Genomic DNA, 20,145 nt, shown 5'->3' on the forward strand with positions numbered 1-20,145 from the left:
CACTTAGCAGGTCTAGAGAAATTGTAAAATCTCTTGTTCTGCTGGCTTTGGGGTAGAGAGTATTGGATACTAGCTTAAGAAGTAGTGTCTTGGTGTAACTAATAGGAACGGAATTATGCCTTGTTTAGGCTACAGCTTCTATGTTTGATTCGTTTTATGATGTCGATTCATTTGAAATATGCTGGAGAAGAGTTTGACAGCTACTGTGGACCATCAAAAAGACAAATAAATGGGTTCTAGATCAAATCAAATCTGAACTCTCCCTAGAAACTAAAATGACTAAACTGAGGCTAGTGTTATGGCCACATTATGAAAAGACAAGTCACTGAAAAAAATAATAATGCTAGGAACAGTTGATGGGAGCAGGAAACAAGGAAGATCCAACATGATATGGGTTGAACAAGGTGTTGAACATTAGGACATTTTGGAGGTTGTTAACTCATGGGTCATAAGTCAGAAGCAGCAACGGCACTTCAAACATGCGCACATCTTCTCACTGGAACATGGGACGCCGACTACAACAGGATTGCAGTAGCTATTCATCACCCTGCTAACTCTTCCAGAATGACAGAGTTGTAAAAGGTTTCAAAACATAGTTTTTCAATCCTGTATATTATCATGGCTCAAAACCCAGAAAAATAAAATTGGCCTAATTTAAGGTACAGAGTAAACTAACAATCCTTTGTATTGGTTTCACACTAAATCAGAGTGGTACAAATGCAACAAAAGTTGGTTATGACTAAAACTGTACTCAGTGAACATCTATATGGGTGTAAGCCATTGGGGGGAGGAGGCTATGGCTGAGCAATAGAGTATCCCAGATTCAATCTGCAGTATATCCAGTTTAAACAAAAAAGGATCAGGCGATGTGAAAGACCCTAACCCTTGCCAGTCTGAACAGACAATAGTAACCTTGATGGATCAAAGGTATGAGGCAACTTCTTGTGCCCACTGAACTGTGTAATGCTTACATCTGAAGAGCAGGCAGAAAGTCCTGCCGAAAAAATCCAGGGCTGCATCTCTAGATTGTTGGCTACCACGTTACCATAGCCTGATAGCAGTCAATCATCCAGTATGGATAATTAAATCTAATAAATAAAAAATAATTTGGTCCAATTGTGAATGATTGCTACAACACAAGCATAGCACGATATCCAACCTGTTTTGCATACAGCTCTATTATGTTGTCAAATTTATATGATCATCATTTTCATGTAGACAGCTTAAATTCGTTGATTATAAACCTAAGCAGGTCCACTCAGTATTAAGCCTTGCTTTATTCAGTGGGCTGACTCCCAGGAAATTGTTTTAAGGACTTTTTAGGACTGCAGCCTAAGTCTCAACATGGTAATTATGTGCCCTACCAAGAGTAATAGATATTCTTCCTGGTCATATCCAGGGATTAATGCATATGCGAATAGACTTTGTAATTCTTTGTGGGTCAGTCTGACCTTGTCAATAGGATCTGGTCACCGAAAAACATTTATTGTGATACATAAACTGCTTGTTCTCTGTAACACATAGCCTACTGCTTGCATATTTAGATTTCTGTTGTAATTAAGAAATATTATGTTCCTACACTACAACCATGTAATCAGCGCTTGGACTAGCATTACCACAAAATATATATCCTACATATATATTTCTACAAATATATATTTCTACAAATACAATTGACATTCTTTGGATTTTTAAAAAATCAGCATAAGGGTGACCTTGGGCTAGTTGCCTTAGCTACCTCACAGGATTGTGGTGAGGATAGACTAGCAGAAAAAATATTGTAAGCCACCTTGAATCCCCACTGAGGAGAAAAGATAGATATAAATGAAGTAAATTAAGTAAAGCAGTTCTGTCGTATTTGCAGTGCATTAATATACAGCATTGTTGCTTTTTTTATATTGTGATGTTTTAATTGTAAACTGCCCCAAAAAGGACTCTGAAAATATAACATAGAAATATCCTAAATATTTAAATAGACTGAGAACAACCCTCCCCCCCCCCCGGGTATTTCGGCACCTTTAAAATGGCACATTTTTTATTTACTTATTTAATTTGTTCTTTTATACCACTGCTCCCGGTATCAGCTGGCCCACGGTGGCTCACAACAAATGTAAAAATACAATAAAAACAAGGAAAAAGTTAATAGCTTTAAAAACCCTCCCACCCTCTCAAACCACCCAATCACAATTGATCCCTATACTAGCCTGCAACAACTGCCATATGAGCCCAGGAGATGTAACAGGCAGGCACCAGCCCCAGACAGCAAGCACCGAAAGGGCACCAGAGGAGGGGCCAGATCTTCCGTAACCTGGCCTCAGCTCTCTCATGTGCAAATTTCAGCAGACTTTGAAAGACACATGAGTCTAATCCCAAAAAGCTCATGCCTTAACAAATGTGCTATTTCTTTGTATGTTATCTATAGTCTGCCTTTCCAATAGATGCAACCAACAGGATGGAATACCCATTGCGAAAATATGAAACCAGACATAAGTATTAAAAATTACATGTTAAACAATGCAGAAATTGCATAGTATGATAATTCATCAACTGATAGTATGGAAGAGGCAGTCCTACAGACTAACAATGTGAATACTTTAATATTGCTTTCCCTGTACCTCTAATGGAATAAATGTTGTTAGTCTTTAAGGTGCCACTGGAGTTTTGTTTATTTGTAATGACCAATTGCCTGATTTCTTTCAATTCAATGACAATTATATAAATGATTTATTTATACACACGCACACACACCCTCAGTTTCCAAAAGAATATTACTGCGAGACACCTTGAGTTCTCAGAGATAGTCTGTAAATATTTAAATGATAAAGGTATTATTTCTTCCTAACCATGGGTCACTTGAGGATTTAAAATGGGTAACATTCAGCAGGAGGTAGTCACCTTGAAAAGAAAGGTGGCAATCTTTTGAACACTTTCTTGGGAGTAAGCGTCATCAAGTAAATTAGTAGAAAAAAATTTGAGTCCAATATAGTTTTGTTCAGGATACGAGCTTTGTTTTCTACCCTCATTTTATACAACAGAGCTTGATTCAAAGGAGAAACCTGGAAATGTTCTTCCTTCTCTGGAAGCTGAATTTGGACTTTATGAGAGAAATGGAGAAACCTTATGTGGCGGATTCTCAGTCCAGCTCTGGTGGAGTATGAATCCCACGTACCATGTCTTTTCAAGCTGAATAATCATGGAACCCATTCAACTGCCCTAAAAAAAAGGGGGAGAGGAAAAACTGGCCCTGCCTTCAATCAAAGGTCTAAGGGCTGGTTCCCAGCAGGAACTATAGCAAGGGCAGATCAGCTTGCTTTGTCCCCCCCCCCCCATCCCTGTCTATTTAGCTTGTCAGTATAAGTGCAGGGATGTGCTGATGTGAGTCTGCTTAAGCGATTGTTGCATTAAAAGTATGATGAAATTAAAAATCAAATGAACAAAAGTTAGTTGAATCAGTTGAAATAAGTCTGGCTTTGAAGCTAGCAGTAAGGCCCATTAACTTAAACGTGCTCGTACTGACTAGACCTGTTTAGTATTGTTCCCAGAATTCAGGGCATTTCTCCTGTGCAGGGTTGAAAACAAGTCTTGTTTTTTAAAAATAAAATCTGAGACATCAGTCTGAGTGTCTCCACCTGTTCAGTCATTTTCCACTAAGTGAAACAATTGTTACATTTTTCAGTGCCTCCCTTCTAAAAAGCGAGTTTAAAAAAAATGCATAAGAACAGAGTACGTTTGATTCTGCCTTTATTCTGAAAAGAACTTTATTTTATTTTCCATTATATATTTCTTTTACATTTACTTAAAGGATCTTGTGGAAGAAAGGCATCTTGTGCTCTTGCATCTTCTTGAAAAGGAAACATCCTTTAAAATGTACTGTGCCATTCCCTTTCCCCATTTTGGGTTTCTACTCTCCAATAGTAGCCAGGAGGGTGAAAAGATAGCGCCATCCTAAAAAAATAATAATAATACCCACCAATGCCCCTTGACTTCAGAGGGTTTAGTAGCAATTACCTCTTTTTAGGATGGGACCCATAAAAGTCTGGTGGGCTGTCCCCAGGTCAGAGAGATTATATGCCATGTAATGTAAGAAAAGGGTAGTGTTCCAACAAAATTTGAGTCCAATACGACCTTTAAGAGCCACAAAGATTTATTCAAGGCGTGAGCTCACGCCTTGAATAAATCTTTGTGGGTCTTAAAGATGCCAATGGACTCCAGTTTCGTTGTACTCCTCCAGACCTACACGGCTACCCGCTTGAATCCGTCTTCATGGCATTCCCATGACATGCTTAACAAATTAAGGGTGGTCGCCAGCGCCTCGTTGGTCCCCTCTGGATGCTTTTGGTGAACAATCAGACCGACGTACTGACTTGGCTGCCTCTCCCAGTCGGGTTTTGGATCTGACCGGCGGTGACCCGAGGGATGAGGAGCAGCTTGCATCACACATGCTGACACCCCCATGACAGGAAAGGGGTCAGCGCGAGGCGTCAGCGGGGGGGGGGGGGGGATGCAGACAGGTTCCGCCCGGAGGCTGCTTTTGCAGTGGCGCTTTTTGGACTCCAGGGGTCACTTTCCAGTCTGAGCAACGACGTCGCCTCAGCCTGACATGCCCCCGTCTGCCTTCCCCACGTGACTGTCTCTCCTGCGCAGGGGAAGGGGGAGTGGCTTGCCGGAGACTACAATTCCCAGAAGCTCCTGCTTCGCCCCCTTTCCCTCCGGCCTCGGCCGCCGACTCCCTCCTTCCCCAGCCTCGCGCAGGCGCCGAGCCGCCAAAACGGCCGCCGCCTCCACGTGACGCCCCGCCGGCCAATCGCTTTCGAACCTGATTTGTTATCCGCCCTCCGCTTTTTTACCTCCCCCCTCCCCCTCCGCACTTGTGCGATCAGAGCGATCTAAGATGGCGACGGTGGAACCGGTGAGTGTCCTCATTCCCGCGCCCCTTGCCTCCATTTCGCCTGCCGGCGAGGCGAGGGGAGGAGAGCGGGGGGCTCGAGGCCCCTGAGAGAAATGCGGGGCGGGCCTGTGGGAAGCCCCGGGGGAGGGAGGGAGGCGGGCGGGCTGGCCAGTGGTGGTTGAAAAGGAGGGGGGCGGCGGCCTGGGAATGTGGCCGTGTGGCGCGCGCGTACGGAGAGCGAAAGGCGCCGGCGTGTGTCGCGGGGGGGGGGGGGGTGAGGCGGCTTCGGCGAGCGAGGGAGAGAGGGAGGGAGAGAGAGCGGGCGGCCGGCGGGCGATTGTGCCGTCACCGCCTGGGCCGGGGGATCGCGTGACGAGGCGGGGGAGAAGGCGCCCCCGGCCGGCCGGCGCCCGAGGAGGAGGAGGAGGAGGGAAGGCGGAGGCCGCCGCTTCTTCTTCTTCCCCGGCCCCTTGCTCGGCGGCCTACAGGCCGGATCGGCTCGAGGGCGCCTCGTTTCGCCTTCGCTCCCACGCGCCTGCCCGGGCCCGGCTGCAATCGCCGGCAGCGGCGCCTCTCCCCCCTGCCCGGCTCCCTGTCGCTCCGGCGCCTGGGTGGGCCTTTCCTGCTCGGCACTGCCCCCCCCCCCGAGACAGAAGCTCCGCGGTGGGGCCAATTGCGGGCTCCTGCGCATTCTTCGCGTGTTTGGCAGAGCGGGCGGCCGCAGGAAGGAGGAGAGCCGGCGAGGGGCACTCGATGATGTCCCGGGCTGCCTCGGCCGCAGGGAAGGACACACGACTGGCCTTGGGCTAGAGCCCGGCCATTCAGTCGGCTGACACGAAAACAAAAGGCTTGGCACCCTCGCCGCAGTTGTGCATTCCCCCCAACCCCCTTTATTTAGGCAGAAGGGTCGTCTGAATCATTCATTGCAAAACCAGATTTCCCTGGACACTGGCAGCCTTCCCAACGTGGGTTGAGTGTTGGTGGGCCCAGCCAGAGCTTTCGTGGGAGCAGCGAAGGGTTATGACACCTCTGTTGGCCAGGACCAGGTTGAAGTCTGTGGCATGAGAATAAACTTTGGCTTTATGCCAGGTGGTCCTGGAAGTTGGCTCGGATAGGGCAGAGGCAGTGGCTAGTTTTAACTCCTGGCTCGGAATAGAAACGTTTCATTATATCTACCAAAGAACTGGATGGTTGGAGTGAAGCAACTGTTCAGTGTGAATCTGTGGAGGAAAATGCCGCTTTCTATTTGCATCACCGTTTTCAAAAATAGCTATGGCTGCAAAAAAGTATTACTTTTCTTTGCCCTCAGTCGTTTTTGTGTAGTATAAACTGCTTCATAAGTGTCTGGTGTACAGAATAGCTATGGAACTATGCATAGAAATTGCCACTTGTAGTCTTAAGTGCTCTGTCTGTTTTGGCAGCTCCCTTTCTGACTGTTCCCACTGTTAAGAAGCCCCCTTGCTTTTCATACCTTAACCAGCTTTAAAATTAAGTGTAGGCGTGTATGTGTGGGCTTTGTTGTTTAGAATACTAGATTTTACAGGGTATTAATCACCATGATTGGAAATCTTTCTGGGCCACCTAGTGAAACAGTAAGTATTCATGTTTTTTAGAATTTGCATCAAATATAGTATAATATGACTTGTTTCCTTGAGACAAATATAGTTTTCCATTCAACAGTGTCGTTTGGTAAAATGATAGGATGTACGTTGAATACCATATTTATCCATTGGTATATGCACATGCCTGAGCACCTGAAAGGACCAGATATGAGTGAGATTGGTAGAAGGGTAGAAAATATGTCCAGTTCTCCTAAGATAAAAGCAAGTTCAAATGACAGTGATTATTTTAGAAGTCAAATCACCCCCCCCCCCATTTCAGGAATTTAATACTGGTACTTAATACATTTTTAAATTCAGTGAGTTGGTTAAGATAGTTCTCCAGCTGTTTGTTCTGGAACTTTCCTTGCCATACAGCAGGGGTAAGTATGACGTGTTGACTTCAGTTCCTTGATGTTCAACCATTGTGTGTCAACTCTAATTTCAGCACTAGTTGCTCCATTGGCATCCAAGTGATGCCACGTTGCGTGGCTGATGACTTTGTGATGTGGATTGTTCAAAGAAGTCCTTAAAGAGCAATTTGATGGGCAGGTCAGAGTTGTTCATTATAACAAAGTATGTAGGTGATAAAACTGAAAGTTCCATGTGTCATCAGTCCTCTTGGTCAGTTCATATTTACTGTCTGCTTAACATACTTGTGCGAATTTTCTTTTAGGAGACTGGTACTTAACTAATAGTACTGAATTGTGAGGTAACCCATTGCGCAAAGCTTAAATTGGGTTTTCATTATTAGCTTTATTTCTCTGAAAACATCTGTACAGAACTTTAAAATTTTGATTGAGACATGAAGGACTGAGATGATGCTGTGTTTTATCTTCCTCCAAAGAACTGGGTGGAATTATAGAAAAGTAAGAAAGCTGTTCTCCTTTTCCTTGGGTGTGTATAGAGTCCTACTGAAATCTGTAGTGAGTGGCTTTGCAGTGTCTCACACCCCATGCACAGGAATAACAGAAAGAATTAACTTGTCCTAAGGCTTAATTATAAACTAAGGGTGACTTTGTATCTCAGTGCTGAAATTTATGAGTTGCATCTTGTGATACTCAATTGAAGAAAGGAGATGAAGAAGAAAACCTTGCTGGATAAGCTTGTGCATTTTGACCCCTCAACCTGCATGGGTTCTTGTGTGCCAAAAGTCCACCAATACCTGCCACAGATTCACTTCTGCTAGGACAACATTAATGGGATTGATTCTCATGTGAAATGGCAGAATTAATCATATCAAGGTGTATTACTTTATAAATTAAAACACAGCTTTTGTTTACGGCTTTGTTTGGATATTGATTACATACCTAGTTGGGCATAAAGCCTGTTGCAGTATATCATATCCTTTTACCCTTGAGAAGTGCTTCTTTTGGGGCGGTATGTTTTGCTGGATTGATACATGTCCTGTGATATGTAGAAACCCAAGCTATCCCTTGCTGAGGAGCTCTTTCATCAGCGCAGTCCTCCAGTAATCCAAGCAGCATGTCTTGCTGTTCACATGGAGCATTCCAATGCTGATTGCTACAGGAATGCTAATAATATAGATATTCCCTTGCTATAGATTCCATAAGTATTCATGATTGCATATGTTGACACCAAACCTTGCAAAATAAAATTTGATTAATACACTAAGGGTTGTAAAGATGAAAGTTAAATAGTTCCTTTGTTTGTATAGGAAACCACTTCTAACCCTCAGACTTCAGAAGAAGAAAAAACTGAGACACCAGCAAGTCAGGAGGTAGTCAGCCCTGAACCATACATCAAGCATCCATTGCAAAACAGGTGAGGCATCCTTCTGTTGACAACTATAATAGTATGTTACAAGAGAGTTGTGTTGAATTAGTGAATTGTTCAGAGTGGAAGTATGTGTAAAAGTTTGTGCGTGAATATGATTCCCCAAAGTATAACATTTTTTGAAACTCAGCCTTTAGTCTTTCACATCCATTTTTGGACTAGTTAGTCTGTTAAGCTAATATAGGAATAGGCATAACACACAGGGGTTGGTGTAATTTCAGGTGAATCAGATGCAGTAATCGTTGGATCTGAAACACTGAGAGTCTTCTTCTTTTTCCTAGCCAGGCCACACAAGCAAGATTGTAAAGCATACTCACTTTGTAGGTGAGAAGTGACTTGCACTGCACCTTCATTTGGTATCTACTTTCATTCTAATGCGGGCATGGTATCACTAGACTGGCATTTTGAACACTTATATTGTCACATGATACAGTTCTTTTTCAAACAGGAGCAATTTGCACCACTAGCATTTTGTGCTAACAGCCACCATACAGCACCTAGTATGCTCTACCTTTCCGGAAAGGTTTCAGTGGCTCTTGGCTTCTTTGTTTATTTGATCAATCATAAAATTCTTGTGTCTTCAGTTAGTATTATTTCTACTGTCCTTAGTTTGGGAACAGATAACTGTTGTCTTGCGTTAAATTTTGAATGATGATATAAGAGTCCTATATGAAGACAGGGTATCATTAAATCACTTAAACTGTACTTTAGCGATTAAGGAAATGGTCAAAAGTTATCTGTTTGCATTTGTTTTATTAAGGACCTTATGGGAGGAGGAAATTTACATAAAAACTTGGCTGGATCAGCCAATGAGTCTCATCGGTGTTCTGTTTTCAAGACTGGGTAACCAAATGCTTCCAGAAAAAGAACATAAGATATTGGATCTCTCCTGTCTCCCCTAGCATTTGGGATTTAGTATTATGCTTCTTCTTAATAGTATAAAACTTATTTTAAACCCACAAAATGTAATGCGTGCAATCGCATACACAATTTTTTCAAATGTAAGGATCAGACCAGTGATCCATCTAGCTCAACATCCTTTCTCACACAGTGGCCAGCCAGTTTCTCTGGATGGCCAACAACAGGATATAGAGGCTGAGGCCTTCCTCCCCACAATGAAATATGCTGGTAGTGTAAAACTTGCATCTCTTGCATAATGAAACTTTTAAAATAAGTTTAGCTGCATTAAATTATGATTATCTCATAGCAAAGAGCCAGTGTGGTGTATGGTTAAGAGCAGCAGTCTATAATCTGGAGAACCAGGTTTGATTCTCCATTCCTCCACATGCACCCACCTGTCTCAGCTCCACCTCCCTCACAGGGTGTCTCTTGTGGCGAGAGGAAGGGAAGGCGATTGTAAGCTGCTTGGAGACTTCTTCAGCGTAGTGGAAAACAGGTTATAAATATGAATTCTTCTTATAAATAAATGTACAAAAAGCACCAAAATGTATCACTGAACAAAACATATTTCTGTCTGCACTATTAAAAAAGAAAAAAAACTGCTAGCAGCATCTCTGCAGTGCTGATTTAGCTCCAGGTACAGCCTGCCAATATTGCTTTCATCCTTTTTCTTGCCAAAATGTCTACACTGTTGAAGTCTACTGAACTTTTTAAAAAGTGATACTGCATCTTGAAATTGCAATTCTGATGTGGAATGAATGTTTCTCATTGTCAAAGCAGCTTATCTCTATCAAAACTCATTTTAATTTCTAAATTAAACATTTATCCCATGTAGTCTCAGATCACTGTGACCTTTAGTAAACATCAGTTCTGGTTATCCTACTATTTGGAAAGGTCATCTGTTTAATTGAGTTTTCAAGGGTTCTTTCAAAGTGAGAACAATCCAGTTAAGATAGTGAAATAATAGTATTGTTATTAAAGTTGCTGTGACAGTTATGTCACTCTAGACTTGGTAAAATATATAGTTGTACACGCGTTGTTCACTTGCATTTAGAAAGAGTGGGGAAATAGTGGAACCTGCTTCTTGGAAAGTTCTGGCAGGCTAATGTCTTGATGCAATGGAGCACTTACACAACAGTTGAGACTGAAGTCATGTTTTAAAAGCTAATATCTTGCTGAATAGCTGTTTGGGGATGTGGGACATGGTCTTAATACAGAGTGCCAAACAAATGATTGCCAGATTTGTATTTTATTATTTAAAAACTCTTTCTCTCACAGCCCTGGCTACTAGATTGAATAACGTTGCATGCACACCTAGTTGTGTACAAATAATTCCTCATCCATATAGGAATATGGGGTGGAAGACTGTTTTCCTTCCCCCAGCGCATCTGGCTGGAATAGGGCATGGAGAACTTATGGTACAGAATAGTCTTCAGCTATATTTCTCTGGAATGTGTTTAAAAGGAACATTGGTAAGATGGTATTTATAATGTGTCTTAAGCAAGTGGTCATTATATCTTTTTGTGAGCTTTATTTCCTCTTCTTGCTACTGTTGGCATCCTGCAGAGCTTTACAACAGGGGTAGTCAACCTGTGGTCCTCCAGATGTCCATGGACTACGATTCCCATGAGCCCCTGCCAGCATTCTCTGGCAGGGGCTCATGGGAATTGTAGTCCATGGACATCTGGAGGACCACAGGTTGACTACCCCTGCTTTACAATATGATTCTGCGTGCAGTTAACTCTGTTCTGCAGGCACCAATTTCAGCGACAGGAGTAGCTCTTCATTTAAGTATTCAAGCATTTTTAGGTTGTTTTCCCACCTGATAGAGCCAGTGCCTTGCAAAAAAAACAAAAAAGAGGAAAAATTCAAATCTTTATACACCTGTCGCTGTATAAACATAAAAGGCTAAAGGGGTAAGTGAGTGGAGAGTGGGCGAGGCCGGTCCAGGTTCGCGCCTTCCGATTGGCCCCTCACCAGGACAGACCGCAGTTCTAGCCAGTCGGGTGAGGGCCCAATTGGAAGGTGCAAAGTGCCTTCTGATTGGGCCCTCACCAGCACAAGCCAGAGCTCTGGCCAGAAGCTGAACCCACCACCATAAGTATGCAGTCAGTCCAGCTGCCAGGAAGGGAGCCCGGGATGGCTTCCCTGGGGCCCGCCGAGCACACCTGCCACCTCCCTGGCCCACTGGGTGTGCTCGCCGGCCACGGCAGGGGCGGGCCTTCAAAGCCCGTTCTTAGGAACAGGCTTTGAATTCTAGTTACAAATAATAGATAAAAAGGCAACTTGGGCTGACACTGGTTCCCCAACCTTCGTACTACAGGTCCCAGGGTGCAAACCTTGGCCTTACGAGTCCTCTGGCTCACAGTTTTCAGGTACTGTCCAGGCTAAATACCTGCAGATAGAAAAGGAAGAAGGTTAGCCTAGAAGGAATTTAGCTGCTCCCACCAACCAACTAATTCTTCCTCTTCTCAGCTGCCTAGAGATTGCCCTCTTAGTAATGTGTCCAAATTTGCAATATGAACTCAAAATTAAACCTGTCATGCTTTCTGCTGCCTTAATGTATAATTTTGCTCCCCTGTCTTACTCCTGTGCACTGTGGTCAGACTGGTTTTTCCTTTTATTAAGGGTTCGTAATGTGTTGTGTATTTTCAGGTGGGCACTCTGGTTCTTTAAAAATGACAAAAGTAAAACCTGGCAAGCAAATCTTCGTCTGATCTCAAAATTTGATACTGTTGAAGATTTTTGGGCGTAAGTCAATTTTCAGAGCTAATCTTAACTCATTCATATAGTATACCCCTTACATTCAACATTTAGATTTCTGTCTTGCCCCTTCTTGTCCCAGAAGCTTTGCACAATGTACTTGGTCCCACAACACTCCATTTTATTTTCACAACTACCAAGTTATGTAGTTTAGGCTCAGTGTAGCAGCAAAAGATCATCAAGCAAGTTTCTTGGCTGCAGGGGGGGAGGGGGGGTAAGAAAGAAGGGAGAGGGTGAAACATATCCCTGAAAGTAGCTGATTAAGAAACTAGATTTATTAAAGATATATATATCATTAATTAATTTGTAACGTCTGGTTACAATTTGTAATAGCTTGAGAGTAAGTAAATAATTTCTGAGTAGATTGAAGCTCTAATACAGGGTTAGTCAAACTGGGGCCCTCTAAATGTCCATGGACAACAAACGCTGGCAGGGGCTCATGGGAATTGTTGTCCATGGACATTTGGAGGGCCGGAGTTTGACTACCCCTACTCTAATGTATTTGATATAGGTTGCTAAAGTATGGAAAAAGTAGCAGATGTCATTTTTTAAATCTTGAATATTTTTGTTATTTGACTTTCTTCAGTTTATACTTTATTTTCTTGACCTTTTATCTATCTCAGCCTTTCTCAACCTTTTTACATTTGAGAAACCCCTGGAACATTTTTCAGGTTTCAAGAAACCCCAGAAGTGATGTCAGCAGGCCACCCTGTGCTCACTTGCCCCCTGAGGTGATATCACCCAGATACTCCCACCAGATGTGACATCACACTATGTCACCCCCTCCCTAACACCAGAAATGGCCCAGTGGTCTAGTCCGCAGGTCAAAGAACAGGACTGGGGGTGGCATCCATCACCCCCTGCCATCCTCCCAATATAGTTAAGCTAAATTGAGAGTACTGATCTCTCTGGACTTGAGCCTCAGCCAGCAAGGATTTTTATGACTGGAGCCCCTCCCATTTCCACACCCTCCAGGCCCATCACTGGCCATTTGGGTGTTTGACAAAACCATATATGGGCATATCACCTGATTTTTTAAAATATATAGATATATAGGATTAACTCCTACCCAATTGCAGAAACCCTTGTTGAGAAAGCCAAATCTATCTCATATAAACAAGAAACTAGATGTGTGGCAACTAGTACAGTCTCAGCTTCCTCTGGCAGTCAGATGTGCAGTCTGGTGTTGGGGGGTATTATGAACTGTGCTGTTAAGTACAAACTAAGGGAAATGTTTATTGGATTGCCTAATGCTTGATGAGAACAGGTTTTTAACCTTATTGAAAAGTTATTTTAAAATATCAACTATGACACTGGCTGGATTTTTCATGTTTTTGCATGTTTAAGGCTTCTAATTAGAGGTGTAATTAGTAATGCTTGTGAACATTGTCTTAATTGTGGTTTGTTTTTTTTTCTAAATAGATTATACAACCATATCCAGCTCTCTAGTAACTTAATGCCTGGTTGTGACTACTCACTTTTTAAGGTACGCAGAATAACGATTTTGGTTAGGCGCAGTCTGGTAGTTCATAAGAAAAGAGCTTTGTTTTTATAATCTCCCTTCTAAAAACATCCCTAGCTTGCTGTCCTCAGAATTCAACCTCCACCAAGGCTAACATGCTGCAGAAATTCTGCATAGGTATAACCAGGAAAACATTATAGCCTGGAATGGCCCTGAAATTGATAAAACTAGAGGCTAAACCTTAGATATTAACTAGGCACTCAAGTACTGAGTGTTGCTAGTCCTCTAGGTTTGTGTAATGTGTTGCTAGACTGTTTCTTGTGTTAGCACTGTCCACAAAATAATAAGCAGATGTTCTAGTCCAGGGGTAGTCAACCTGCGGTCCTCCAGATGTTCATGGACTACAATTCCCAGGGGCTCATGGGAATTGTAATCCATGGACATCTGGATGACCACAGTTTGACTACCCCTGCTCTAGTCAGTCTCCCCCCCCCCCTCCCCCCGACAGCCCCGGCATTGGGAAAGTTTTCTCCATAATTTCTTCTGTGAGTTTCTATTTGGAATAAAGCAGTGTTTGGTGGCACATGTGAGTAATGCCTTAATATCATGAGGTGAATGTGAAATAGCATTTTGTAAAGCCAAGTGTTATCTGGGCTACGTCCGCGATAGCTTTAAATGTTGATAAACTGCATTTTTATTAGGATGGGATTGAGCCCATGTGGGAAGATGAGAAGAATAAACGAGGAGGACGATGGCTAATTACATTAAACAAACAGCAGAGGCGAAGTGACCTTGATCGCTTTTGGCTAGAGACAGTAAGTTTCATGACATGGGTTCTGGTCTTACGAGATTCTTAAAGGTGGATGGTCCAGCAGTTGCTGTTTAAATTTGATTGGAGTGTGATGTAAAGATGATCACATTGCAGGTGAGATAACACATTCTACAGAATTAGCAGGCATATGAGGCATGGCGATGAGAAATCATTCTTCTGTGCTACTCATGCATCAACAGAATTGCATGTAGCCAAGGTATTCTTGGTGCTAAAAATGTTTGTGTATCCAAAGGAGGATCCCGCAGAGGGCAAAGCACTTCCAAGTTTCTATAACAGTTTTAATGTTTGTCTAGTATAGTCACATCCAATCTGAAGTGGATTTGACCATGTAGGGTGGGGTATAGGTCGCCATTGCAAGCTACACTTGCTTGGGATTCTTTAGCCTTATTTCAGCATCATGCCTGTGAACAATGAAAGCAACCATACACTGTTCAGATCTTTGTTCATCTTGGCTGGTTGGGGCCCAGCAGTTGATACAGTGTTGAATCAGCAGAAGGCGTGTGGAGTTTCCCCACATTCCCTCCCACCCAGTTTTCAGTTGCCAGGGGGAAAAAATTCAGAACCTATGTGAACAGCAGCCCCCACAGCAAATTGCCATCTTCATCAAATTCATCTGCCACCAATGGAGGATGAAGAGGACAATTTGGCTTGCTTCTCCCCCGTCACACAGCCACCTGACTCATGTGGCTTTTTGTCCATGTGGATTCCTCAACTCCCAAGGATTATCTCATCAAAAGTTGAAAGGGTCCACTGTGAGGTGAGGAATACAAGGATAATCTGTACTTGCTAGAACCTTTCGCTAATGGTTGGATCTAGGCTATAAGCATTGCACTGTGGAAGGAAAGCTCCTTCCTTTGTTAAATGAGATATTGATCAGTCTGTTCTGTGAAGAATTGTTTTTAGGCAGATTATTTAGATAAATTTAATCTCCTCTCCAATCTTCTCTTTCTAAGGGAAGTAACTGTGACTGGTGGCTGAAGAACTACTAGTATATCTGGGTATGATATCATTCCAACCATTTTGGTTGGCCTTCCAAACCTGGTCATTGCAATGAGACCGCCATAGGCCTATTATGCACGGCCGCTGAAACGGCGGCATGGAGAATGCGGAGGAGGAAGAAGCGAAGCAAACCACTTACGCACGGGACGGAACGCAACGGCAGCAAAACCCAGAGTATCTGATTATGCACGCGGCTACTCCGGAGCCGCTTCTGGTTGCGCCCTGGTCCCCGGAAGCTCCACTTTCTTCCGCATCTCGCTAACACGGCTTTTTCGGCGGCATACATTGACTCTATGCCCGGTTGCCGCCTGCAGCGTGCATAATCGGTGATTTTAGCCGCCGCCATTCCACCCCAAATGTGGACCTTCCACTCCGTGCATAATGGGCCATAGTGAGTCAGATCAATAATTACTACTAGGAGCAAGCTGAGAGAACCCTTTCCTGTTGACCACACAGTTTTGATAACCAGCTCTGATTTAAGTAGTTGGGAGCAATCATTTGGATTTGTGTGTCATACCCAGTATTCAGCTCTATATTTTGTTAAATAAGCATCAAGTAGCAACTGTCTCCTCCCTAAATTGGTTTTTGGCGGCTGTGGCTGAATGGGACAGTTAAATATGCTGGAATTCAATACAGATAAGGAGGAGAATGCTGATGGATATGCAGGGAGGGGTCAGTCTCCACATTTGATCAGGTAAAGACCTTGTTTTGCTCCTAGTTATATGGGTGTTGATGGCAAAGAGCACTGTTAGCAACTTAATGTTTTGTTGACATTTTCTGGGAAGTTATGGTTTTGACTGTGAAAAGACTTGAAATGATTTGCTGTCTTTTGAGCTTGGGCCACCTGCAGCAAAGCTTTGTTTAACTCAAGCTGACTTCTTGAAGCAGTTTCCAAGGAAAGAAAGAAGTAATTTACAAGTTATGAAAATCATCCTAATTTATGGCTGGAATCATGGTGTTATAATTTCTATTGCATGTTATTTGGGATGTTTGCGTGGTGGAAGAGTGGTATACCCCATCACCTTTTTCGTGTTGATGACAACCTGACAGCTCAGTTCTCCCACAAGTGACAGATTACATAGAGGCCTGAGTCATATGTTTTGTTGTTACGAGTGCCTCAATATATTGCACCACTGACTTGTTCTTCCCATTGCTCTTGGTTCTGAGCCGGTTGGGTCTTTTACACCCTTTAAAAAGTGCCCTTCAGGCTGCCTGTTTCTCTAATGCTGTCTTTGCTTCTATAGCTGCTGTGCCTTATTGGAGAGTCCTTTGATGACTACAGTGATGATGTATGTGGAGCTGTTGTTAATGTTAGAGCCAAGGGTGATAAAATAGCAATATGGACTACTGAATGTGAAAACAGGGATGCTGTTACACATATAGGGTAAGTTATATTTTCGCTGTTTAAAGTGATTGTTGTAATCTGGATCTTTTTTTGTAAGCTGTTTGAATCTCTTCAAGGAGAGTGCTGTGCCGATTAAACTGTGAAAGGAAAACCATGAGACTGCAGGAAGTACACATAGTAGACTACTCTTCTTTGAGTATACATTAGTATTACTGGTGCAGGGAAAAAAGAGACTAAACTGGAGTTAGTCCTAGAGGTTAAAACTGATTAGGATTATGTTCAAATGTAATATCAGCAGAGTGGAGTGCCCGCTTAAATGTAACATTCTATTCAATGTTCTATAGTAGACTGGAATTGGCTACTACAAGTAGGGAACCGGTGGGAGCACCGGAGAAGACATCCCATTGCGTCCTTCCTCTGCTGATTCCTATGGCCTCTGCTGTGACAAGTCTCACCCCCCTCCCCAGTAATGGACGGGGTTGGGCTTGTACCAGAATGCTTATGCCACATTCTTTCTCCTCCGAGCCCCCATGCTATCACCAGTGAAGTGATGGAGTTGGGGCTCTGTGTGTCGAATGGAAATATGTCTGGGCAACTTGCAGGGTTTTTCAGCATCTTGAGTTCTCTGGAAAAAAACCTTAAGTTTTATACACATATAAAACAAAAAAATACAGCAGAACAAAATCATCCAATAACAATAAACCATCATAAAACAGTATTGTTCCAATCAGTAAAGAAGGACACAAAAGACCTAAAAATATATAAGACAAAGCCAGAAACAAGAGGACCTAAGCGGGGCAGTAGGAGCTTCCATCCTTTAAAGATTTTCTTGTACCTCCAGTTTCCCTTAGGTTAATAGCTAAATCCCCCCTTTTCTCTTCTTGGTCTCACTATGTGAAATTTTTGGTGTACACTCTAGGGCCAAGTTTGGAGTTAGACGTGTAGGTTCATTCATTGTCAGAATACAGTGCTATTTTAAATGTCCCTGGGGAACTGATAATGCTATTCCCTCTTGGTCAGTATGTAACTGTACCAGACCTTTGGAGTAGTCCATTAAGAACTTATGCTTCACAAGTGGATAATTTTTCATTTCAGTTGTCTTTGGGCAAGATGCACACTTAAATTCCCTGGCAATGCTTCCAGAAATCTACTTGAATAAAAACATTTGTATTTATTTTTACGAAAGTTGCTTTTAAGTGATTAGCAGTGATAATGACATGACATGGTTTATCCTGTATTGATGATAGGCCACCTTTCAGACATTGAGAGGCCCAAATAGTCAACAAATCAGAATAATAAAATCAAAACTACCCCTTTGCTCAGTGGAGTTCAAAGGCTTTGCAGAAAAGAATAGTCTTCAACTTGCTCTGGAAGTCTTGGGGGGCCATGGCAACCTCACCATGTGAAGAAGGAAACAGAGCATGGGGGTACTACCAAAGAAGGTCTTGTGTGGGTCCCCATTGCACCCCCCCCCCCTCAGATTAAGGTTGGTTTCTCCATGAAAGAATCACCAACTGGTCTTGCAACTTTGGCAAGTTGATTTGGGTGGAGGTAATCTTTAAGGGGGCATTCTGTTGATGGTGGCCCACACAGGATAGTGAGTTTCAAGTGAGTGGTGGCCCACATAGGATTATGAGTTTCAAGAAAAGACCGTAAACTCCCTATGATTCTGTAGGGCTGCAATGAAGAGCTGTTTGGTACGGAATCTGATAGTTGCAGTTATCATGTGAATGACAGTGCTTTCATGATAATTCTTAAACTGAAATGGGGGAAAGTGAAAATGTTTTCTTTAAAACATCCCTTTGTGTTGATTTTCTGTCCCCTTCCGGAGAGGTTTATTTACTTGCCATTTCAACCAGCCATTTTAAAGACCACGAATATATGAAAAAGCTGATAGATGAGCCTACTTTGTACTTTGTATATAAAATGGTGAAGCTGAGAGCCATGTGGCTGTCTTCTTCTTCCTTAATGTCATGTTTTCATGTTTTTCTTTCTTAGGAGAGTATACAAGGAAAGGTTAGGACTTCCTCCAAAGATAGTGATTGGTTATCAGTCCCATGCTGACACAGCTACTAAGAGCGGCTCCACCACTAAAAATAGGTTTGTTGTTTAAGAAGACACCTTCTGAGTATTTCATAGGAGACTGCGTCAAGCAATCGAGATTTGGGAGCTGAACCAAAGCCTCTATAAAAGCAGAGTGGACTGCATTTAAATCTGATTTCCATCTAAATGTTGCTAAATTTGTGAAAAGTCTCATTTGCTTTTGTCTTGTACTTCTGTGTTCATTTTTTTTCCTCCATTTTTGGCTGAAGTAACCTTATCCAATCAAAGAATTTCAGTGCACATTGCCCCTGAATCCATGCAGGTCTCCCTAGCCCACTCTGTGATGCTTCTTAGGAAAAGTAACTATTGTGAAAAAGTATCCCGAAAACAGTGCCATTTCTACAGGGGGGGAAAACCGACTACTTTTTTCACCTTTGCATTATATGCAATAACGTGTTTTGCTGGTTTGAAAGAAAAGTATGATGCGTACATTTTTCTAGCAAATCTTTCTTCATACAGCATGATCGTTGCTGTAGCTGATGCTGATGGCTGCTAGATTTAATTTATTTGTTTCCCTCTTTGATAACATTAGTGATATTCTGATTTCAGTTCTTGCTCATGTAACATTGGTGAAGGATCTGGGAATATGACAAAGGTTTAATAAACATTAATTTTGTGCATTCTTTGGTAATTATTTTTGTAACATCAAAAGCTTTGCTACAAATTTCATGCATTTCAGTCAAATCAGTGATATGTTTGTGTGATTTCCTGAACATAATTGTGGATTTTTTAAAAATGTAACACCATAATTACATTCCTTACTAGAAATAATATTCTTGTTTTTTGTATCTTATGCTGTATTTTAACACTTTGTATTCCTTAGGTTATATTTTGCTTTGGTTTAAGAACGGCTCAAATAGAAAAGCAGTCCCATTCATATTAAGACAGTGTACAAAACTGTAAATAAAATGTGTACAGTGAATTGCCTTTTAGACAAGTAGATTTGTCCTTTTATTTCATTATTCTGAAGTATTTTGTACTGCTTCTGACAAGGCAGTCAGTGGCTTCTATTGGGATATTGCATCCAGCGAGATTGAATCCTAAGATAGAGTTGAATTTAAGTTACATCCAATGTTTTATAAACCTTAAATAGCTTTACCTCCGAATGGAGTTGTATCACTGTGGCCATGTCTTAAAGAGCTGCCTGTTCAATGCACGACATGCTGCCACTATGCTGTGATTGAATGAGAAATAGCTGAGAATTAACTACCACAGCCTATGCAGGGAACAATGAATCTGGAGCTAGTAAAAATCCGCCTATGAGAAAACATACTCGTATATATTTAGTTTGCCCAGCCACAGGAGAAAGGGGCTGTCTGATTGTGTCATTGGCTGTTGGGAGAGGTGAAGATTAATTTCAGCCGTTGCAGTGATACACCAGAACCTGTTCACTCATCCATTTCCAAATTAGGAGCCATCGTCTCTGCATGGTGTTGCCCTTTTTACAGTTAGCGAGTC

At 42.4% G+C, this 20,145-nt stretch overlaps 1 protein-coding gene across 2 annotated transcripts; it reads left to right on the forward strand.

Moving 5' to 3' along the window:
* The first annotated feature begins 4,567 nt into the window (after positions 1–4,567).
* Positions 4,568–19,624, forward strand: EIF4E (eukaryotic translation initiation factor 4E). 2 transcript variants are annotated; one of them, XM_077300825.1, is made up of 7 exons: positions 4,568–4,909; positions 8,165–8,271; positions 11,839–11,934; positions 13,369–13,432; positions 14,110–14,223; positions 16,484–16,623; positions 18,583–19,624. In XM_077300825.1, the coding sequence occupies exons 1-7, from the start codon at positions 4,892–4,894 to the stop codon at positions 18,695–18,697; spliced, it is 654 nt and encodes a 217-aa protein (XP_077156940.1). In that variant the 5' UTR covers positions 4,568–4,891; the 3' UTR covers positions 18,698–19,624. The 2 variants fall into 2 exon arrangements, with proteins under 2 accessions (XP_077156940.1, XP_077156939.1); XM_077300824.1 differs by lacking the exon at positions 4,568–4,909 and adding an exon at positions 5,272–6,480.
* Positions 19,625–20,145: the final 521 nt, after the last annotated feature.

This window comes from Paroedura picta, chromosome 10 (assembly GCF_049243985.1).
Source record: "Paroedura picta isolate Pp20150507F chromosome 10, Ppicta_v3.0, whole genome shotgun sequence".
NCBI classification, from domain to species: domain Eukaryota; kingdom Metazoa; phylum Chordata; class Lepidosauria; order Squamata; family Gekkonidae; genus Paroedura; species Paroedura picta.

What these genes read in the sequence shown, in the direction of transcription:
- EIF4E (XM_077300824.1), top strand. Translation starts at nt 6,445, where the DNA reads ATGATTGGAAATCTTTCTGGGCCACCTAGTGAAACA. An exon ending in AAGCATCCATTGCAAAACAG is followed by an intron (nt 8,272 to 11,838) that starts GTGAGGCATCCT and finishes GTGTATTTTCAG; the next exon opens with GTGGGCACTCTGGTTCTTTA. An exon ending in GATGCTGTTACACATATAGG is followed by an intron (nt 16,624 to 18,582) that starts GTAAGTTATATT and finishes TTTCTTTCTTAG; the next exon opens with GAGAGTATACAAGGAAAGGT.